This window comes from Podarcis filfolensis, assembly GCF_964270895.1.
Source record: "Podarcis filfolensis genome assembly, chromosome: 9".
Classification (NCBI taxonomy): Eukaryota; Metazoa; Chordata; class Lepidosauria; order Squamata; family Lacertidae; genus Podarcis; species Podarcis filfolensis.
Genome location: NC_139610.1, coordinates 18,602,095 through 18,625,790, shown reverse-complemented (window position 1 = coordinate 18,625,790; position 23,696 = coordinate 18,602,095). Strand labels below are relative to the sequence as shown.

The following is a 23,696-nucleotide window of genomic DNA, read 5'->3' as shown; positions in this document are numbered from 1 at the left end:
TCAGTCAGTTTTTGCACACTTCAGAATACTTTAGTCAGTGGAAAGGAAAGGGAATTGTGTGTGGCAAGCTGTGTTAAACAGTCACCCAGCCAGCAGTTTTAGTCAACAATTCCATTCATGTTTGGGTCTGCAAGGAGATACGTTTGGTTTTTTTCCAATTTCTCTCTGCAACTACAACAGTCAGCTTTAGAGCCCATACATCCCTTCCCTATCCATTACAAAGCAATTTCATAGCCAAGATGTTGCAAGAAACATTTCGGAAACAAACGAAAGTAAACTACCAGCAATTCTTACTGGGAAAGCGCAGCGAGAAGATCATAATGCTTCATGGTGTCTGCTAGTGTATCAACAGCTGACTCCAAGGTGAGAAGTAGTTCTATGACAAAACCCTGTGGGGGGGGGGGAGAAAATTAGTGCTAGAGACAGATGACAGAAAGTAAAGCCCCTTGCATATGATATATTCTATCAACAATGTATATTTCTTCCTTTGCTAGAAACTGAGATTGCACAGCTTCTCTGACTTTATTTTTTGATACCGAGAACCCAGAGGGGAGAGTGCTCTTGTGTTTAAATCTGGCTTGCAGCTTTCCCACAGGTATCTGGTTTCCCACAGGATGCTGGACTAGATGGGCCATTGGCCTGATCCAGCAAGTTCTTCTTATGTTCTTAAGCTAGATGTGAATCCATCTGCCATTCTCTCATCCATTTAGGATGTGCAGAACATTGGGTCACATGACACACCAAACCATGATTTAGTGAGATAAAGGAGTCCCTGTAGGTCTCAGGGTTGGGCATTCTCCTTCTAGGTAGCTGGTGGTGTTTGGTAGCCCCTTCTCCCACCTTTGGACCTGAACAATATACAGTGGTACCTTGGTTCTCAAACACCTTGGGGCTCAAACAACTTTGAACCCAAACACTGCAAACCCGGAAGTGTGTGTTCCGGTTTGCGAACTTTTTTCAGAAGCCGAACATGCTCTGTTTTGAGTGTTATGCTTCCAATTTGAATGCCACACTTCCGTTTTGAGTGTTATGCTAAGGTCTGTCCGTTTTTGCTATTTATTTTGTGTTTTTGTTTTTGCGACTTTTTTGTTTTGTTTTTTGTGACTGTGTGGAACCCAGTTCAGCTACTGATTGATTGACTGTGTGACTGCAGTACATTGTTTATTGCTTTCATTTTATGGATCAGTGGTCTCATTAGATAGTAAAATTCATGTTAAATTGCTGTTTTAGGGCGTGTTTTTAAAAGTCTGGAACGGATTAATCCATTTTGCATTACTTTCCATGGGAAAGTGCACCTTGGTTTTGGAATGCTTTGGTTTTGGAACAGACTTCCGCAGCGGATTAGGTTTGAGAACCAAGGTACTACTGTAGTATCATCAGTAAACATGGCCATCTCACTGCTCGCCCCTAACTAGATCAGGGGTCAGCAACCTTTTTCAGCCGTGGGCCGGTCCACTGTCCCTCAGACCATGTGGTGGGCCAGACTATATTTTGGGGAAAAAATGTGAACAAATTCCTATGCCTCACAAATAACCCAGAGATGCATTTTAAATAAAAGGACACATTCTACTCATGTAAAAACACACTGATTCCCAGACCATCCGCAAGCCAGATTGAGAAGACGACTGGGCCGCATAGGAATTCGTTCATATTTTTTTCCAAAATATAGTCCAGCCCACCACATGGTCTGAGGGACAGTGGACCGGCCCACAGCTGAAAAAGGTTGCTGACTCCTGTTCTAGAACGTCAACTCTTTTCACTACTATCTGCCTCAGTTCCTCAGACTTCCTTCCTGCAAAAGTTAGTTCAGTTGCTGGGATCTGCCTTCTATCTTCCACTGTGAAGACAGAAACAAAGAATTCATTTATCTTCTGTGCAATCTCTTTATCCTCCTTTAGCACACGTTAGACTCTCTCGCTCTGGAGAACTAAAAGCTGCTGAAGTTCTCCCCTCAATCTGTTAGGAGGAGAAGAGGGGAGCAAAGGAGCGTGAGCACTAAGTCTCATTTCTGCTTATGCGCAGCGTCCTATACCACAGTTTACTGTGATGCGCAAACTGGGCCTTTACCTTACAGAGTCGTATTTCTGCCTGAAGGAAACTTAGGCCTGTTTCAAACATCTGGTAAATAGCATATTTACACCATCAAGTAATGAGTTAACAAGGAAAAAAGATACTCTTTAAAACTGATCCAAAAGAAACAATAAATGCAAATACCTGAGCTTCTTCGCCTGCATCTCCAACAGTTTCTACAAGCCTAGATAGAATGTCAGAAAGTGTGGCTGCAGAAAGAGGTTGCTTCAGTGCTCTGAAAATCTGAAAGGATCTTCCAGCATAATGCCGAGAGGAGCAAGAAAGTGCAGTTTGCAGAGCAACTTCGCTGAGATGGTGCTCTAACTGAAATCCAACTGTAAGATAAAGTTAGTAGTAAGAATGTGGGGTGAGGACCGAGGTTCAGGAAGGATTCTGAGTTCACAAGCAGGGTTTATGGGCAGCCATAGGCTGTGTAGGCATTTGCAAACAGGGAGCGATACCTTACTCTCAAAGCTTGAAGCCAGGGGTCAGAGTAGCACAGGAGGGAGATGGCAAGAAACACAGATTACGCATCCTCAGTAGCAACAAGATGGTTGTACTTACTAGATATATATTCTTAAATAAACCCAATATATACCTTCTGTCTTCATTCCCCTGAGTACTAGGGAAAATTAAACATATACAGTAATACCTCCGTGAACGTCCGCAGCAAACCCAGAAGTACCGGAATGGGTTACTTCCGGGTTTGCCACTCACGCATGCACAGACACGACGCTTTGCCCTGCGTCCTTTTTGGCTAGTAGCCGGGGCTTCAGAACGGATCCCAGTCGCAAAACAAGGTACGACTGTATATCTGAATATATATCATGAACATTTTCTTATATAGGAGCTGTACAGTATTTATTTTTAAGGAATGTTCTTTTACTGAATTTACTGAATACTGCACCATACTTCAACTTTTTCAACCATACCTGAACTTGACTGTTTAAATGCAGAAACAACATGCTTTAGGAATACAGTTAACTGCTCAGCGCTCTTTATGCTTGGATTCTTTGCTGAAACATCTTCATGGTTCCAAAGTGGTCCTCGTTTCCTAGGAGTAACAAAATAACCAAGCCCAAATCTCATTTCTCAGAAATATTAGGAACATTCAGCATAAAGATGGAAGGCTTCCCGTTTTACCCACAAGCATTTTCCAATACAAAATGCAGGGGCTGTTAACAAGTATACAGCAATTCTGAAGATGTGTAAAGCCTTATTGTCAGAAATGATACTGCAACATTTCTAAACACCGCCTGGCATATTTTTGGTACTAGAAAGTGTTTATCAACACTTCAGGGAAGAACTGAATTCTAAGATTGTATGAGAAATTCAAGGTGGGGAAACATACCAGTAAGGCTGCCCACCCCCCAAAAGCACTATGAAGGGCTTTACTTATGAAATATAAATATAATATACTTAGTAGCTTTCTAATAGCATAAGTGTCCTACAAAGCAAGATATGGCTAGCCAAACTGATCACTACTCAATGCAGGAGCTTTAAACCATAATGTACCTCCTGAAAGCTCTGATGTTAAAGCACAAGCCTATTTGCCTTCTTCTCTTTACATTCACAGTGAAAACATCGCATGCTTGTATTTTCATACAGATAAGTAACAGCAGCTGACTTTTAAATGTTACCTTGAAGTAATAAACTCCATAAGTGATTTCATTTTCTCCTCTTGCTCTCCTGAAATGTCAACTTCACTGAGGATGGTGCTATGCATATGAGAAATGGCAGCACTGGTATTTCCTAAACTGATGCTAGAAGAGGTAGAACTTGAACTGAGCCCTGAGTCTGTCATTGGAGAGGGCTGGTGATCCGGTATAAAATCATTAACACCTAATTATAGAAAGAAAAAATGAGTTCCCATACAGTAAAATGGCAGTCAAGATCTACTTTATTTATTCATTCAACTGAAAGCATTTTTAGCAGCTTGATTTTTTAAAATCTCTAAAAGAGATACAAAAATGCAACAGAAAACAATAAATCAGTGTCATATAAACAGAAGGAAACACAAAAACAGCAAAACAGTATTTAAAAAAGCAGGAATTCAGCAGTAGCAGGATTTAATCTAATGGGTCAGGGAATTTTTGAGCAAAACAATGCGTCTTCACAAGTTGTTACTAACAGATGTTAGAAGTGCAATTTAATAAAAATAGAAACAACAAAACCAAATATTTTCGTGAGATCAACTACTCTTTGTGATTATATTGTATGATAAAGTGCTGCCATCTGCTGGAAAGTAATAGAGTGCCCAACTGGTGGGGATATTACGAAGCCTTGGAGAGGTCTGGAGAGAGATCTTCTCCCCCGATTTGGTACCAGCCTATACATGCTTTGCACATTGCTCTCACCCTGATCCATTCTTCAGGAACAGAATTAATCCGTTTTGGAGGCGAATGCTTCCAAGCCTCTCTCCACTGTGCAGGAGGAAAAGAGGAGACAGATGGGCAGACGGCCCCAAGGCTTCCCTAGGCTGATTTCCTTCTCTTAGATGGGCTACCTTCCTCGGTTGACGAGACCCATCTGCTCCTCACTTCCGTCTACAGCATGTGCAGAAACCACCTTCTTGACCGTTGGATCCACTGTTGGTCTCATCTGCTCAATGTGCCAGAGCCTGTCTTCTGATGAAGAGGAAGTCCCTATCTCACGGAAGGTTTGAGACCCATCGGCTATTTTCACCTGGTTTAGCTGGCCAGTCGAAGCCGTTTCCCGGGGTGTGGCCGCTGTCGCATGCTAACAGGTTCTAGGAGCCACAGGTGAGAGCTGGGTGCAGGGAGCGGACTAAAGGTGGACAAACCTTAGAAGGAGCACCATGTGTCCCCTACCAGAGATACTATCCCTTCTTAACGGATAATGCACCTTCATCAACCAGCTATGCACCAGCTGCGAAGTAGCTTTTATTTTCAATGGCTAAAGTGTATGTTGCTATTGGCAGTATAACACTTTAACCTCATTACAATATAATGTTGCATTATTTCTTCAGAAATATTTAATTCATTTAATGTACCTGTGAATATGTAATCCAAATGTGCTGTTTGTTTGACAGTGAGCACCCGGGGTTCATTAAACTCCCTGTTCCTGAGAAGGACAGAAGCCACAGACTGGACATTACTGTTAGAGCCCATCGCTATCAATAAATGCAACAGGAGGCGTTTACAGTGTTCGTATACTTCAGGATGGTGGTGATCAAGTCCTGTAAGCAATAAAGTTAATGTTAGATGTACCACAGCAACAATGACATCACCCTTATGATCTTTTGTACTATTGTAATTTAAATGCAAGTTTGCTACACTAAACGTATCAGAGGTCTACCATGGGGGGGGGGGGGAGTCAGTGACGTATATAATCTCTCACTCATTATTATAATGTATACAATGCGCAGGAGTTATAAATATGTGTTTTCAAACTACAAATATGTTTATGCAATATAAAAACAAGAGTTCTCCCCTTGTGATCCTTGGCTACTCCGTTTCAAAATTTGTGCTTTACCTCCGAATGCCAGAGTTGTCTTACTTTAACATACATAAGCCACCTCTTTTGTAGTGATTAAAAGGCAAGAGCACAAAACGACGAGCTAACATTGTCTCTCAGTTTTAATAAAGATGTCATTACCTATAAAAACTGCATGAAGCAAGAGGTGCAGGTAGGTTCCCCAGTCAACCTTCACACTGTGGTCAATTATCAAGTCAGTCAACAAAATCACTGCTATGTTACACCTACAAGCAAAAACAATTAGTAAGGTTAAAATAACAGAATGCAGAAGCAGTTTCTTTTAAAGATGCAATACTTTTAAATGAAACTAGATAGTAGTCTAGTTACATTATTATTATTTCATATAAAGCTACCACCAGTCAAAACAAATCTGATTCTTTCAGGAAAATTGACTTTAAAAGCATTAGTTATGATGATACAGACAAAATTTGAATATAAAGTATGCCTTAACATGACCGTGCCACAGCTTAACTGCTTCTATTTAGGAAGCAAATCTGAATTCATTTTTCTGATCATGTTCAGTGCTGAGGCAATACAGAATCAAAAACTTGTAAAGGAAGGTTTAGTACACAACTATTACCACTCTTTCAGAGTGGAAAGACAGGAGGGATACTCAGAATGTTGGTGGTCACTAACATCTTAACACTAAGAGCAGCCCTGCAAAAATGGACCAAAAATCCACCCAGAATCAGAATAAGGGAATTGCTTCCAATAGTGGTTAGGCAGATGCATTTGGGAAGTCCTCTCAGATGAATAATTCAAGGGTTCTCTCATGCTGTACAGACCTAGGAATGAGTATACAGAAGTACCAATAACTCTGAACATGAAGGCTCTATCATGATTAATAGTTGTTGATTGACAAGAATTCAGACCTAGCTTTGTCAAAGGACAGGTCAACCCGAATTTTTACTTCCACCATACTTTTGGGAAAACAAAAGTTAGAGCAAAAGGCCGCACTGCAGAAAGCCATTTGGAGCTGAGGAACCACCTACAACCTGAGAGTCTTCCTGGGTGAGATTTCCCCAAGATAGGAACAAGACAACAGGCCCTCTGCTTTGGAAAATGGAACTTCTCGGTCATTGCACGTGCCCTGTGGAACGCCCTCCCATCAGATGTCAAGGAAATAAACATCTATCTGGCTTTTAGAAGACATCTGAAGGCAGCCCTGTTTAGGGAAGTTTTTAATGTTTGATGTTTTATTGTATCTTTAATATTTTGTTGGAAACCACCCAGAGTGGCTGGGGAAACCCAGCCAGATGGGCAAGGTATAAATAATAAATTACTACTACTACTACTACTACTACTACTACTACTACTACTACTACTACTACTGTGGCAATGTGACCCCAAAGGCAGAGAGACTCAAGAAGCATGGGTTGAAACTTTCCCCCTACAAAGGCCATAATTTAAAATATTGGATACTAACCATTCCTCCTGTGTAAGGCACAAACAGCTGATTTTCCCATCTCTTGGGGAAGAGGCGATTGTGACATACACGCTGAATATCAAAAGGAACTTGCATTGTTTCCATTTACTTTTATTGCTTACCTATGAAGAGACATGCCTGGGGAGGTTGTTTCAGGCAAATAATCTACCAGCGGTGACCAACAGCCCCCTGAAGGTGGAAATGGTAAAGGCTCCCCTTCATTGTGCTCCATCACTTTCAGCCGCCAGTTTGAGTACAGTGGCATTGAATCGCCTATCAAAAGTATTCATTTTATAGTTGAATATTAGAGTTCAGTTTAATGCATTCATGTTAGCAGAAACATGTTCTTTTCAAATAGTACCACTGCATTCCATACAATTCCCAATACTGTTCTGCATTCCAAAAGTTGCTTCATACATGACAGTCTCTCTCTCCGCACCACACACAAACCTATTATATGTTCTGAGCTGATCGCATGGAAGGATGTTCTCACGTGTTTCTGGAAGCTATTACCATGAAAGCCTGACACTGATGAAAAAAGAACCCGCTCACAAGCAAACAAGAGAAATATAAAAATGGCACAGGAAGAAAATCTGTACATTCAACAACAGGAGAATTTTAAAAAAATGATTCCAATGGCTTTCCACAAAAGAGAGTAAAAAAAGGTAAAGGTAAAGGAGCCATAAATGGTTAAGTCGGGTCAAAGGTGATCATGGGGTGCAACACTCATCTCACTTTTCAGGCCAAGGGAGCTGCCGTTTGTCCACAGACAGTTTTCCGGGTCATGTGGCTAGCATGACTAAACCACTTCTGGCGCAACGGAACACCGTGATGGAAACCAGAGCCCATGGAAACTCCGTTTACCTTCCCACCACAGCGATACCTATTTATCTACTTGCACTGGCATGCTTTTGAACTGCTAGGTTGGCAGGAGCTGGGACAGAGCAACGGGAGTGCACCCTGTCACAGAGATTTGAACTGCCAGCCTTCTGATCAGCAAGCCCAAGAGGCTCAGTGGTTTAGACCACAGCGCCACCCGTGTCCCTTTTACAAAAGAGAGTAAGTTGTACTCAACCTGCTCCAACCATAGATAGGATTGGTTTGGTGAGGGGAGAGGCTCCCCGCCCCAGATAAGTGGCAGAAGGCTGTTTAGGACCCTGTCTGTCACCCCCAAAGGGAGGCGTCATCCCATATCAGAGGAATCCGGTGTCTGGATCCAGCAAAAACAACCATTTTTGCCATAAACTCTTTCCTCTGACACTGTTCATGTACATAATTAAAACATGAATTACTAAGGAGACTGTAAAATTATTATTTTTACTTTTCTCTTCTTCATATGATCCTCCAGAACTGCTGCTATAACGAGATTCTAGCCTGTGGTGTTGGCGGTTCAGATTGCTGTTTAGTCCACTGTAGATATCTAGATGTACATAGCTAAGGGGAAAAAAATAATGGTGTCAACTAGAGATATACATCTGTTTCTTAAAATGTAGCACTGTCATCTTTTGTTCAAGGCTGGTGTGTAATATACATAATTATTCAACATTATGTCTCATAATTTATAACCATCCCCCTTCAGCCTCCACGTTCTACTAAGGGACCCGCATCAAGCCATTTAAAAAAATTGTGCCTTGACTGGCTACATTTTTGGTAATAAAAAAGGCTTATTTTTATTCCAATTCCCACTACTGTTATTTTTTGAGGTACTACTTACTTTTCATCGATGGTATCTTTTGCATGCTTAATGTCAGGATTACCATCAGTGGGCGCCACCATTGTATTGCTACTGGAAGTGGTTCCTGAAATTTGAAGTAACAGCGTATTTAGGATGAAAAACTTGTGAGATGTACATGAATTATGGAAGTTACTTAAACATCCTGACCTATTACTTTGTTTTGATCTGCATATGAACTCTACTTATCAAGCCAGTGCAAATGAAAGATGCAAGGAGCCATGCAGCTGGATGTGCATCCCTAGATGTGCTTTGGATTTGTTTTTCTTGAAATCCCCACCCCATTCCACCCCCGGGCACAATATAACATGGCAAACCTTTGAAACTGAAATAAGTTTCACCAAACAGTTTGTGACTGGGCTTGCAAATAAATGCAATACATACTTTCAGTGGTCCTGTTCCTGAATTTTTTAATACACATTCTTAGGGACGAAGAGAAGAGCTAATGCTTAACTGCTCTTTTGTCGTTGATCTTTCAAAGCTTCCAGACATTATTTTGAAATAGCGCTGCATCTAGAGCTCATCTTCTCCCTTCCCCATTTCTTTGAAATGGTGAGGGAGGCAGCAAGAAGTAAACTATTCATGTCACCCAAACTCCTCCCACATAAGTATTTCCCCTCCATTGTTCATCACACAGGTATTTAACAATTCAGATTTAAAAAAAATAAGGTTAAAATAAAGCTTCATACTTAAATAATGTAAAAATTTATACCATGCTTTTTACCTAACAGTGAGACCTGCGCATATAGGGTGGTATAAAAATTCAATCAATCAATCGATCAATCCCAAATATATCCACTTAAGTACAGCAAAATATTAGTTAAATTCATACCCTTACCTGAGGTGACAGAAGGGATTTTGTAACTGGAAGTGATGCGATAATATGGTGGATTATCCATATGAGTGACTCCAGAACTGACTGGATCAGTAAGCTGCAACTCAGTCACCAGCTCTTCCAAAAGCTGCATGGTTTTATCTCTACCCAGGTAAACAATGACTTTCTTCACCTGCCATTCAAACAAATCACTAAACATGATATCTGACATTGCTTGTGTTTAAATATTAATTTAGGATAACATTTATTTTTTATATTGGCAGTCAAATTGCATAAACACAAAAACACTCCCCCACCAACACACATAGCTCTTAAACCAGGGGTGGGAGATATATCTTGCCCCTGAAAAGGTTTTGTGCCCCACGGAAGCCCTCTAAGATGTCATTGTAATTATTCTAGGGTGTGTTTTTTTAAAGTTACTGATTTCACCAGTAGGTTCCCTCCTATGATGCCTAATTTTTTGTCGTCTCCAAATTCCATTTTTCAAAATAAAAAACATCCAATTAACTTTATTTTTTACAGACCGCACCTGTGATGCCCCAAAAAGTTTTTATGAACACCCAAGCATCCCTTAAATATGCTTGTTGCATTTCTTTTTTTCCATGTTTTACTGACTGCTCCTCTAGGTCCTTCACTGTGATGCCAAAAAGTTTTTTGGGGGACTCCAGTCCTCCCATTTTTATTTTTTTACTGACTACACCTTCAGATCCCTTGCTGCGAATCTGTGAAGCCAAAAGGCTCTTGTGACTGCACCTAAGACCTTCCTGAAAATTCTGCTTTAAACCTTAAAGAAGAAAAAGTTTAAAAACTGAAATTAAGATTGAAAGACAATAGTTTTACATAGTGTAGAAGACTTGACATGTCTGCTTTTATATGTGACAAGGGTTGTCCATGGGTCAATGTGGCCATTATCCCCCAAAACGTTAATCTTCCTTGTCTTAAAACATCTTATAGCAACCGAATATTTTTCATTCTCTTTAATATTAAAGGATGCATTCAATATAAAGAGTACAAAATAAGAACAATAACCTAAATAAAACTCCAGACGTATAATCAATATCAAAGGTTCCTTCTATACATCAAAGTGATTGAATATTATTAGTACACTTAGTTTTAAAATGTTATATGCAAACATTATTTCAGCCTTTGATGTTGTACTGCAATATTTCATGGAAGGGTCAATCAATGGCAATTTTGTAGTTGACTTCAAAGGGTTATGGATTACATTCTCACAAAAGAAATACATTCTGGAAGTATTTTGCTCCTCCTCCAAAGGGCTCAATGTGGTCTACACAGAGTTATCCCATTTTATTTTTACAACCACTATACGAGGGAGATTGGACGATGTGTGAGAGAGAAACTACCTGAAGGTGAGCTTTGGTCAAGCACAGATTTGAACCCAGTTGCTCTCTGTCAAAAATTATCCCTTAAAAGTTATTCTTAAGTGAAACAGGGACATAACAAAGAGCTTCCATGTCACTTACGTAAGGCAAGAGGCTGGGTTCACTGTTCACTCCACAAATGCTGATCAAAAAATGCAGAATTATTTTCAAATTCTTTGGCCAACTGTCTGCTAGAGTAATCCAGACGTTCTCGATTTCTGACCATGCCACTTCATCACCATACTAGAAAACAATGTTGAGACATTCATTTCCAACAAGTTCAACAATCTCATTCATGTGTGTGTGTGTGTGTGTGTGTGTGTGTGTGTGTGTATCTACCTGAAGAAAATAATTTACTATGAGATATGTTTCAAAGTCAACAGTAAAAGAAACGATAAGCTTTATTTAAGCAACTTAAACCCACAAACATTTCTAGGACTCTGAAGCTTGTTTCACAAACAGCCATCTGTATTAAGTGTGCTAATTTTCACAATGTCATTGTTTGCCCTGTCCTGGCTTCCAAACGTGAGCCTTTCCTGTGCACACAACTTCTTCTGCCCTTCCTTCTCAGTGCACCACAATTAAACCCAGAAATCTTCAGATAACCATAGTTTCCTGTAGCATTCAAACCATAATTATAGTTTCCGGCATGTTCCAAAGCTGGTAACCAGTTTTTCCAGTGAGAATGAAACTGGAAATGATGGTTCAACTGAAAAAGTTCAGGCATGTTTTGGCTGAGAAGACAGCAGCAAAAAGGTAGCACAAGAATGGGGTGTGCATGCAAAAGCATATCTGTGCTTATCTCCCCACCCTTTCTATCTAAATCCACGTTCTGAATCTAGATGAAGGCAAACAGATTGAAGCTTAGCCCAGACAAGCTAGATGTGCTCCTGAGCAGTCAACCTGTCTTGGATGGAGGAAGAAATCATATATGGTGGTTTAGGTGGGGGAAGGATGGGCCCCTAAGCTTGAACCACTGGGAGATAGCTCACCATGCAAATTAGCAGCACTCTGATATACTAATGAACTTTCTCAAAGTAAGTTTTAGCCTATTGTGACTCCTCTATAACTTTTAGAACAATTTTGCAATTGAAAGTGTGAAACATCAGTGATTTGAGTTACACAGTGAAGTTGAGTATCCAATACTAGCATTCCTACTAGTAACTGTATCACCTCAAAATGGAAAATCCACTTAAGACCCAAGCCTTTAGCTTACCTTTGCTGTCATATACATGAGGTTGTTTAAAACCAAAGCAGAAGCCTGTGGTGATCCCCAACCTTCTCCTCTTAGCCAGCGCCTGCTGTTCACCATCAGCTCTCTATCTTTCAAGGAATCCTCTTCATCTTCATCTTGTCGCCGAATTGTGGGCAAAGGTTTCAGATCCACCAATTCAATGTTATTCATCCACGGTAGCAGATAGTGTAGCATCACCTGTCTTCCAGAGGGGTGTGCCATTTGAATTCTCTGGCTTACCTCTATATTCAGTAATTAAAAGATAAACAAATCTGTGTGTTATGAGAAAAGATGCATTTTTGTTCATTTTCTTAACTGCAGAAACCCGTGTTGAAAAATGTGAACTACTAGACTGAACAGAAGCAGTAAGGAGAATTATGTGCTTTACTCATACTGGTAGGAGGCTTAGATCAACTGTCATGGTCACATGAAAAAAGATGCGGTCCCTCTCATTTGTATGAATTCCTGCCTCTAGAGAGAAAAGGCAGCTGTGCAAAACTAGTGGGAAAGTACAAGGGGTTGTGCTTTAAACAATCAAACATTGACTTAACAGGCTGAGAGATATAAATAAGCATTTGACCATACACACAGCTCCTTTGTGTGACCCACAATTAAACCAGAAGTCTATAAGTAATAAGCTAGTAATAAGTTTCTCAAATTGAATGAAACAGGATGATCAAAGGGACTGTGCACATGGGCAAAAGGAATAATTTGTGTTACCATTAAAAGCCCTTCCTTCTTAAGTGTCAGGATTTGATACTCCTTACAGATCGAAGGCAGGAAACACTGAAATAAGGGAAATTGGTGGTGCTAACTCACTCCTTCGAATCTTCATTTCCTGCCTTTGCTCAAAGCCAAATACCAATTAGAGACCAAAGGGAGAATCCTCAAATCTTATCTTGCTTGTTAAGTTGAGGCATGTGTTTCACTTCAAAGCAGGCCAATGACTTGCTACACTAAAATAATGCACAATTAGGACTGTGCTATGCTAACAGAAATCAATAAGACTACTGTTAACAATAAAGAAAGTCAAAGAGAGCTTGAAAGCACAGTAAAATGTATTCAGATAAGTTTAACGTTTCCTAAAAACAAACATCCTAGCATCAGCAAATGTTCTAATATACCTGAAAATATTGCAAGTGTTAATTCTGGGTATGTCCTTGCTAATTCTTCAGAAAGTTGATAATAGGACACAGAGTACAAATGTGGCAAAGGCGAAGGCTGGCTCAGTATCCCATCTGTTCTTTGAACCTCAAGTTTATGAGCATAGCGAAACATCTTCGGCTCTAAAATCTAGAAAAATAAGATGTACAAAAAACTGTCTTGGGATAGTAATTCAAGTACGAAGAATATTATTTTAAACAATAAACATGTAAGTCATTGTTCATTCATAGAAAACCAATCGGACATCATCAACTTGTATTAGGTTGGGGTCAGAATACTGATATTTGTTACCATGTTAACATTATGCAACAATATTATAAATAATCAAACACTTATAGATCTTAATTTTCTAAAAGCCTTTCATACAAACCTGTAGGAGCTGCATAGCAACTTCGTAGATAGCCCTAGAAGAGTCAGCCGCTTTAAATAATATAAGATTGAGAAGAGTAACTGTGTCACATTGGTAATCCCTGTAAAGAAAATGAAGCACAAACCACTTTGAGATGCTTAAAATAAACAAGCAAATAACATTTAAAAAATAGTAACATCCATCTTAACTGATTCTGCCTCCCTCCAAAGTAACTTTATTGAATACCTGTTTTGGAATACACTGGCTATGGCTTTAAAGCATCCAGCTGCTACCCGCTTAGAGCCTGTATAACAGCGATCTACAGCCCAGTACATGAGGTTACTCTGGTCGGGGTTGAGTTCCAACAGCAACATAACTGCCTCACAGCCAAGCTGATGAACCTAAAAACAATACAATAAAAAACTCAAGAGTTGCAACCAACAGTTTTAAGTCATTAACTGAACAAGAACTATAGAAATTTTACCTACCCATTTCCAGCAGTAAAGCTTTTAAAAAGTAGTAGACTGATAATAAAGGTTTCTGGAATTAATTTACAAAAGCGTTTTGCCTTTTCCAGTGTCAAGTCAGAGGTTAGATGAATTGATATTGTAAAGATGTTAGCTTTTACATTAATATATTATAGCTGACACCCCCCTCCATTGTTTTTTAAAACTTCTTAGCAGATCTGAGATGGTAAGAGACCTCAACTCATCTTTAAATTTGCCGGACTAATTTTAGTGTGGCAAGAGAAGGAACTATACATTTTCCAGGTTCCTGAAATCTCAGCCACAGATTATTTGACTACAAACCACTCTTTTTAAGGGCACTGGTGCTTATACATTACCTTCTTATCCTGCGAATCCAAAATATTGTCCAGCCATTTATACAAATAGCCATCTGATGAGAGACCTACATTATCTGCAACAGGGCCACAACAAAGTACAGCAGACATAGCCTTTAAAGAAATGGGATAAAAGAGGTTGTTATTGTTTTACTTAAAAAAAAACATTCTAGGGTTGTAGTAGGGTTGCCATGTGTCTGGGAATTCCTGCACATGTTCTCTTTTGAGGGTCCTACATGCCCATCCAGGGGGAATTTTACATTTTAAAGCAAATGTCATGGATTTGGGGTAAAATAAAAATTATGTGCAGGCAGCTCTGGCTCTGGCATGGTCAGGTTGGGCTTGGCAGTGGGGCTATTGGGCGATTGTCCTAAAAAAGCTCATCAACTTTCTGTGCCCAGATTTTTACCTCTTGAAATATGGCAACCCTAGATGTAGCTAATGTTAGTCCTACTCAGAGTAGACCTACTGAAATTACTAACTTGAGTCCAGTAATTTCAACGAGTCTATTCTGAGTAGACAACCCTCCGGATTTTATTCCAAGGACTAATAAAAGTGAAACATTCTTTTTCTGTGTAAGTTGAGAACATTAAACTATTTACACAGAAAGCTGATTCTCTAGAACAATGATGGATCCTTGTCATTTAGTGTAATTGCTGCCTGAGGACAAGTTGCAGCAACTACAAACATATGGCAACATTAATGTTTTAGGTGCAAGTGCAGGTTATCACAATCTTGAAATCAAAGTTAACGATATGGCAGCTGATGGAATATCACTATTAGTAAATATATGTCGGTAAAATATGTCCTTAAGAGTGTTACCTTTAATGCACAGTACTGATGTCTGTTTATTTGCATGTTTCTATCACTATATCTGTCCAGAGGAGTAAACATGATGCTGAAAGGTCCTGCCCAGTGACTGAACAACATAAAGAGGCTGTGTCGGAGGCTCTGCTGTGGAAAGACACTTCTTCTCTGGTGAACTACAAAAGCAACGCAGATGAACAAAACATAAACCAAATATACCAATGATAGACAACAAAAACTTAGCTTGTCTTTTAAGAAATGAACAAACATAAAGGTGAACTCTCTTAACCAGGGTTGCCTTCTATTCTCTACTGTCATCAAATCAAAGCTGTGCCTTAGACTGTTCTATGCAGAAATGTAACATTCCTTACCCAAGATATCTTTACAATGTGTAACCTCAGGAGAGAATGGAGAAGTTAAATATATAGATAAAGACAAGGAACAAAATGCCTTTGAGTTGACTTGAAAAATGAGTGCCTACTGCCCTTACACTTTAATTGAATGCAAACACTGTGGCAGCAATTGTAGCTAGGCCTTTTCTAGGGCCTTGTTTGCATCTAAACAGTAATCAGCAGCAAGCCTTGGTCTTGAATGCTAACTCCCATTGTCCAACACAGCTGTGATAGATAGCTGAGCTAGATCAGAGCCTGGTCGTCAGAACCTCAGAACTCTGCCAGAGTGATGAATCGTCCTCCTAATTTGTGTGAAGCAATAAGAGAAGTGACTGGGCTTCATGCATCAGCGCAAACCATGGTTTATTAAACCAAGGTTCTTAACTTACCACTACATGTGAATGCAACCAATGGAAAGCTGAACTGCAATGGATAATTTTAAAATATAGTAAACTTGGAAGAGCAAGGTTTTTATGATAAATTTGATCATTAGCACGCTCCTCAAATGTAGAAATAAAAACACAATTACTTATGAGCATGACCTTTATTTGGGCTTGATGTACTAAAATGGAATCAATATGAAACCTTTTCTGAATACCTGGAACATTCTGAATGATATTTGCCACTAAGGCACTAAAATGGCATCGGATATCTTTCAGTGTGTCAGAGTCCTTTTCATTTTCTGCTTCTAGGAGTTGCCTTGTTAGATCCACATACTCCAATAAAGTGTTGTTGAGGGAATGTGTTTCATTATCAAGGCCACCACTTGCACTATAAAGAAAACATGAAAATCACAAGATATACATATGAAAACACAGTCTTCTGGCATTAACATTCCCAAAGTTTCAGAAAATGTTTTCGGAGAGACAGAGAGCACTTAGTAGGAAATCTTTGAGCTACCAAGCACTTGAATCCTATAGCTGCTGCACTGCTGATGGTATATAGCACCTCTGCAACTAAAACTATTCTGCAACTAAAACCATTTTGCCAAGCATATTCCTTAGTATTATGCAAAGCAACTATGACCACAGTACGTTGAGCTGTTCTGCATGCCTTAGTACAAGACATATCGAAAGCTCATCTCCTTTTGGTGAAGGTAATCACCAAAGGTGGACTTCCCACTCTGCCCTGTTTCTGAATAGCTTGGCCTGGGGGAAAATGGGGTGAGCATCTGGCCAGAGTAGTGAGCCGACCAGATCAGGGGGAATGTATAGGCTTCAAAAACAAAACAAAACATAAAAGAGCTAGAAAAAATGTCGGGGAAATGAGAAGGGTTGAGGCACACACAGGAGATGATAGATCAATAATAACACAGTCACTATACAACCACCCAGGTGAAGGCAGAAATAAAAATTGATCTTAAAGGGCAATGAAACACAGAAAAGCTTCTTTAACTTTAACAGTGATTTCTGCCTTCAACCACTTGGGGGAGCTCAACTCTCACTTGATTTCGTCTTACCTGCATGCGTCCGTACTTAACCTGAAACTGTTCTTAACCTGAAGCACCACTTTAGCTAATGGGGCCTCCTGCTGCCGCTTCGCTGCCGGAGAACAATTTCTGTTCTCATCTTGAAGCAAAGTTCTTAACCTGAAGCACTATTTTTGGGTTAGCGGAGTCTGTAACCTGAAGCGTATGTAACCTGAGGTGCCACTGTATTTAACTTTTACACTTGCACATCCCACACCTATAGCTATCCTCTGAGCTCGCTGTCTGTCTGTCTGTCTGTCTGTCTGTCTGTCTGTCTCTCTCTCTCTCTCTCTCTCTCACACACACACACACACACACGGAAAGAGAGGAAGGTATCCTCCTTTCCCTGCACCCAGATGCCCCAGGTAGGTTTGGGCTTCCCTTTGCAGCATGTTAGTACTGCAGCTAAACCTAGTCGCATTTGGCAGAATCTTATTCAGAAACTTTGTCCTTACCTGTGACTAATGACACCAGCATCTGCCAACAGTTCAAATATCCGTACAAGCTGTACACGTAAAATATCTCGACGCCTGCGCCGTTTCATGTTCTGTCAGGAAAGACAAATAGAGCAGCACAGTTAAATTACAACTGAATATGACAGAAGGCTTCAAAACACCTGTTTTAGATAATATGCCATTTGGGGCATTTATTTCCTAGCTGGACAAACTAAATGAAGCACTATGTTGACAATTTCAATCTTTCCTTGATATTGCTATTTCCTGGCATTAGAATTTCAAAGCGATGCGCTATTTCGCAACGTGTTTTTTATACTACCAGAACGACTAGATATGTCTGCTTATATTTGCTACTAGGTTTCCAAGATATGTTCAGATAATACTTTTTAACATTTAGCATGAAACTTTATCAGGATAGGCTCTTACTGCCTATTCACTATTGACAAAGAGGGTGGTACAATAATTACAAATCTAACAAAACTCAAACATGTCCAAGGAAGTATTTATCTTAAGCTCATCCAACAAATGGCACATGGGAAATAGATACTGTGCACAGCTCCTCTCTTGGAAAGTGTTAAAGAGAGATTTTCAATCAAAGTTCCTGATGCAGAACTCTCAGAGCTCAAAAGTCACTTGTACAGCCTAGCAGTAATATAATAAAAGAGAAACTTGTCACAGTAACCTCCAACATAGTTGACTATAGAAGCTCCACTTAATAAGTCTATTTGATCTATGCTAGCGCCTAAGCACAGCTATGGAACAAGATTACAATAATTTAAATGCCATATAGCAGAAATGCACCCAAATTATGTATTACTACAGTCATCACAACAGTCTCAATTGTGACAGGTAGTAAAAAGAAGAACAGCAATGTCTGTCACTCAAGTGAACAGGATATTTGAGTTTTCCCTAAGCATACAATTTGTCCCTGCAGTGCAAATGAAGAAAACTCAAGCCACACTCAAACATCTGCTTTGTGTATGGATGCATAACTCCATGTAAAATCTCATAGGCAAGCTTGTTTTCTCCTGCTCTGGAGGGTAAGACTTTAACCAATGGCTTCAAGTTAAAAGAGAAGAGATTCTGAGTAAACATACGAAAAAACTTTCTGACAGTAAGAGCTGTTCCACAGTGGAACAGTCCTCCCCCGGAGGTTGTGGACTCTCCTTCCTTAGAGATTTTTAATCAGAGGTTGGATAGCCATCTCTCATGGATGCTTTAGCTGAGATTCCTGCATTGCAGGGAGCTGGACGAAATGACCCTTGGGGTCCCTTCCAATTCTACAATTCTATGATTTTATGATTACCTCTGGCCTTCTTTCAAGTGCTTCTTTAATTATAGGATGCAACTCTTCTATTAATTCCCTGGAAGAAAATTACAAATCATCATGAGAATACTGTAAAATCAGTAATTATGTCTCCAAATATTACAACCAAGCACATTCAGATATCAGTTTATGCTTTGATACATGTATTTAAATTCGCTTATGGTAACCTTAGGAACATATCTATCTATCTATATATATCTATTGTGAATTTTCATTAAGGTGTTTTTTAAAAAATTAAATACTTATCTGCCTTGCTAGCCAAAGCAGACCCAGAAACCTGACCCTGTTCTCAGAGGAGGCAGAAGAAAGACTGGATCGCTGCAGGAAATGGAAGATGTTGCCTATTGTAGGCCCCCAGTCTTTTGTTCTAGGAAAGAGCCTGCCTACTAGCAGACAGTGAAGATAATAGCCCAGTGATCTAGAATTCTAGTGGTGACAAGTAGTGAGATGTACAGCTTATATGAGAATTGCATGACTAACACAAGCAAGGGGGGAATTGAATGTAGTTTAGATATTCAACTATGTTTGACAAAATATAGCAGGTTTCTAAATCCAGGCATTCCGTTGCTTTTCCCAATGGTGAGGAGTTTCTAAAAACATGCACATACAGACTTAACACCCAACAGTACTGGAATCCTCTTATGCGGATGGTATTATCATCTACTATCTACTTCACAGACTTTGTGAACCTTACAGAAGTCAATCTAAGCATGCAAATAGTGGCTCTCCAAAATAGTCAACCAATCATCATCTTAAAGCTCAGAAATCCTACACTGTCTTAACTCTTTGTACAAGAAGAGTCATGAATCAATAGGGTATATGGGAGACAAATTGCATGCTAACCAATACAATATTTCAGCCATCACAAAGTGCTGGCAGTGTCTCCCATTTTATAGTACTATTTTTAAATGCAAGCAGGGGGAAACCCTGCTCGATTTGCTCACCAACCCCACCCACTTCCATATTAACTCCTTCCCATCTCACTTTTCACTTCCCCAAGTCTATTCTTGAAGCTATTTATATTGTCTATTCCACAGCCCTGCTTTGCACATACATTCAGTGATGATGTATGTTTCTATTCATCTTAAAATATCTTAATATCAAGCTGGTCAGTCAGCTTTTTCATTTAGAGAAGGTTCAATTCAGTTGATGTACATGAGTGTTTGCGTGTAATAAAATACCCGTTCTAAATTATTACACTCAGTTGAGGGATTCATGTTAAAGACAATGCATAATACACGGAGTGAAATACATCATGTGAAGTTATTATTGACTATTTGAGGACTCTGCATCTGTTATCTCCCTCCCACGAGGCAGCTAAGAAATGGAATAGGTAGAAGTTTGAGTAAAGTAGAGGTGGAAAGAGACAGAGGAGAAAAGGGGCTGTTTTAAACAAGTTTTGAGTACAACGAGAGTTGGGAAATGCTCTGTGTATTTTTCCTTGTTAAGACTGTTTTTTAATATAAAAACCCTCAGTGCCTCTCCAACGCAGCTTTATTCAAGCTTCTGCTATTGTTTAAAACCACAATTTTCACTGTAGTGTATCGCTATTTCTGCTTTACTCAAAAATTCTGCTGTTGTTTAAAACCACTTTTTTCCTCTCAGTGTTTCTTCAACCCTGCTGCTCTTTTGAACTACCACTTTCCTCTGCTTAGTGGAGAAACTGTGATACACAGAGACCCTTCTTGCCCCGCCACCAAGGCCTTGCTTTAACCGGCCCATGTCATTTACTACAGACGTGAGTTCTCTCCTTTTCTGCCCCGCCTCCTCCTTCCCCTTTCTCGGCCTTTAGAGCCTTGGGAAACAACCAAGGAAAACAGTGTGATGGTGTGATATATTGTGTGGTGCTACTTTAGGTAGTATTATGAGCTTTATAAACGGCCTACTACATATACAACAAAATGAAAAGAATGTAAAATGATTACCTAAAAGCACCTGGGCTGGTCCTGCCAAGGCCCAGCACAAGGGACTCTGTAATTTCCATGCTTTCAGAGCGCATCATTGGAACAATGTGCTTAAACAAGGATGAAGGGGATGGAGCGCCAATTATCTAGAAACAGAAAGAGGATATCAGTACCTACTTATCATAATTCAGTTTGTAATTATGTTTATATCATTATAATAAACAAGAGCTGATGTTCAAGACAAGGCAATCCATGATGGAAAGAGGTTAAGAGAATCTCACAATTCCCATCTAAATGGATACTGCTAATACAGGGCTTGCCAGCTGCTGTTTACCTACTTTTTCTTCAGTGTTGGGTATCATCTTTGGAATACTTTCACAAGTAATTATGGTTTTATGATATCTCTAGTATTTCCAATGTATGCTATTTCCATGCTTCTCACAACGGTATGTTATGAAACCTTCCAACAAGCAGACTACAAAGAGGTCCAGAAGAAGTCGTCAGCTTCAAACATTTTTGCTAACAGCTTTTGACAGGCCTCAAATTTCTATAATCATTTTTCAACCCAACTAGACCATTAGCCTTCACAATTTTCTACATTAATGAGTCAACAATGACTTTATATCTAATGCAGACATCCTTTCATTTGACTCCAAAAGACTGCTGCTTATTATTTTCATCAACTCTTCTAGCTTTTATATTTACTATTTTATTTACTTATAGGAAAATTTATATCCTGCCCTTCTGCTGCTTATGTTCTATACAGGGCAGCTTACAATTAAAATCAACACAAAATACAACAAAATCTTGGGGGGAAAGAGTGCCATTTATGATTGAGGATGACTTCAGAGCTATCAATAAACCAACCTTGCACTTTGCCATTTCTTTTGTTATCATATGAAAATAAGGGAATCACAGATTACATTGCCTCTGCATTTCTGATACTTCAAAAATTTTCAAGTTGCTTAGAAGCACTGAGTGAACATACTTTTGAATCAATGCTGTAGCCACTATCTGGAGTAGACGCCAGCGTCTCAGGAGGGGAGCATCTAACAGAACCTGCAGATGCAGAAGAGGATGCAGAAGTTGCTGCACTGCAGCAAAGGATCAGGTAATTTCTCCAGAGCCCAATATAGGAGTCGCTGCTTATAGCAGTATTTACTTTCTTGGCATTGATAGGGCTGCTGTTTAAAAAAAGAAGAGAAAAGGAAAGAAAATGGATTGTTGTTATTATTTTTTAAAGAGCTCTTGTAATGTACTGAATGTCTCTGGTTAATATGATCTCATTATTCAACAAAGATACCACAAAACTAGGCATGTGCATAGTTTGCCTGCATACATAGTATGAAGTCTGGCATAAGATAAGCCTTCGAAGAAAATCTTTACACACTGTTCTCATAACTGCAGTGGGGAAATCCTCTACCATAGTTTTTCCCAATTCTATATAAACTCCAATAACGAATCAACCTTTTAAAAAGTGCATGTATATTTTGTTCGAGCTTTCCACATACTTTCAAGAATGTCCTCTGTTTTTATATTGCTTTATCAAAATAAATTAATATTAGCTAGGGTTGCCATATCCCACCAAAACAGGACACGTCCGGGAGATCCCAGACATAAGGCAACCCTACGGTAGCAAGCTAATGTCAATGCAAGACTTCCATGTTCATGAAAGAAACTGGGGGTATTGTTTTTGTTTATTATGGTTTGTATTTTTCTCTTTTTATATTGTAAACCACCCTGTGCTCTTTGGATGAAGGGTGGTATAGCTGTTGTAAGAAGAAGAGAAAGAAAAAGTTATATTAAGAAAGGCACTTACTTTATGTCAACCTGTGGAGACAACAGTTGGAGTCTGGTATAAGCAAACATCCAGGCATAGCTCACGGCTGTAGGGCAGTGCTTTGGAAGATATTCCTGTTTCATAAAACTGGAGAGGCTAATAATCCAAGGGTCTTGACCCTGAGTTACATGTGCAAATATCCATATATGTGATGGACTGACAACATCAAACTGATGGCTGATAGGAGAGGAGCTCCAGTCAGCTAATGTTTGTAAATCTATTGAACTGGGACAGTACAGTAACGTAGTCTGTGTATATAAACAAAAATAAATAAGTTTAGTACACATGAATTTGTTTTAATGTGCGCCTTATGTTCTAAGAAAGAACATAATGCTGCCTCTCTCCTAACCATAAGTTAGCAAGTGGGCTACAGGATTTCCCTTCCCTGCTCCCTCTCCAGCATGGATTCTGCCCACTTCCCCTCTGTCAGCATTAACTACGGTATAATCTTATGTTTACAACAACACTAGCCATGAGTAACAGTTTCTTTTTTTGAAAAAAACCCCCACCTTACCTGATCAGCACCAGTGAGATGTATGAAACTTTCAAGAATAGATGAACTCAGTCTGTCCATTACATCTATTGCCAACTCTTCATCACCCTAAAAATTACAAATACATGTTGCATGACAAAATCAATGAATATTAAGATAAGACATTTTAGTACATATGGCAATTAGCTTACCTTAGAAATGTCTAGGACTGTGAACAAGGCCCTTATCTCTTTAAGACAACTGACAGCTAATCGTCTAGTGGCAGATCTTGGGCTACAGAGAATGACCAATGCAAATCCTTCTACCACGTGGAATACACTTGAATAAGGACTCTTTTCCAAGGGAAGGGTAGGAGCTGTTCCATTGGCTACACCACGCTAAAAGGAAAAACAGGAGTTACTGAACTCAATGGGACTTATTTATCTGTATTAATTATTATTAGCACATATGCTCACTCTTTCCATTTTTATTTTCTGTGT

The 23,696-nt window shown here is 39.5% G+C and overlaps 1 protein-coding gene across 13 annotated transcripts in view; it reads right to left on the bottom strand.

The window, feature by feature from the left end:
• The window catches only part of FRYL (FRY like transcription coactivator), a 137,892-nt gene that overhangs the window by 33,930 nt on the left and 80,266 nt on the right, over positions 1-23,696 (bottom strand). For 10 of the 13 annotated variants that reach the window (XM_083629857.1, XM_083629855.1, XM_083629856.1 and 7 more), the window contains 25 exons: positions 23,409-23,594; positions 23,239-23,325; positions 22,704-22,972; positions 21,873-22,068; positions 20,906-21,030; positions 18,960-19,017; positions 17,654-17,745; positions 16,329-16,501; positions 15,354-15,514; positions 14,535-14,645; positions 13,937-14,091; positions 13,712-13,811; positions 13,302-13,470; positions 12,160-12,419; positions 11,046-11,186; positions 9,565-9,733; positions 8,709-8,793; positions 8,316-8,428; positions 7,117-7,267; positions 5,689-5,792; positions 5,084-5,269; positions 3,711-3,912; positions 3,003-3,124; positions 2,215-2,405; positions 295-389 (listed from right to left, as the gene is read on the bottom strand). In XM_083629857.1, coding sequence (XP_083485983.1) covers positions 295-389; positions 2,215-2,405; positions 3,003-3,124; positions 3,711-3,912; positions 5,084-5,269; positions 5,689-5,792; positions 7,117-7,267; positions 8,316-8,428; positions 8,709-8,793; positions 9,565-9,733; positions 11,046-11,186; positions 12,160-12,419; positions 13,302-13,470; positions 13,712-13,811; positions 13,937-14,091; positions 14,535-14,645; positions 15,354-15,514; positions 16,329-16,501; positions 17,654-17,745; positions 18,960-19,017; positions 20,906-21,030; positions 21,873-22,068; positions 22,704-22,972; positions 23,239-23,325; positions 23,409-23,594 — 3,701 coding nt within the window. The remainder of the gene's footprint in view (positions 1-294; positions 390-2,214; positions 2,406-3,002; positions 3,125-3,710; positions 3,913-5,083; positions 5,270-5,688; positions 5,793-7,116; positions 7,268-8,315; positions 8,429-8,708; positions 8,794-9,564; positions 9,734-11,045; positions 11,187-12,159; positions 12,420-13,301; positions 13,471-13,711; positions 13,812-13,936; positions 14,092-14,534; positions 14,646-15,353; positions 15,515-16,328; positions 16,502-17,653; positions 17,746-18,959; positions 19,018-20,905; positions 21,031-21,872; positions 22,069-22,703; positions 22,973-23,238; positions 23,326-23,408; positions 23,595-23,696) is intronic. The other 3 variants (XM_083629858.1, XM_083629863.1, XM_083629859.1) reach the window with 1 other exon arrangement.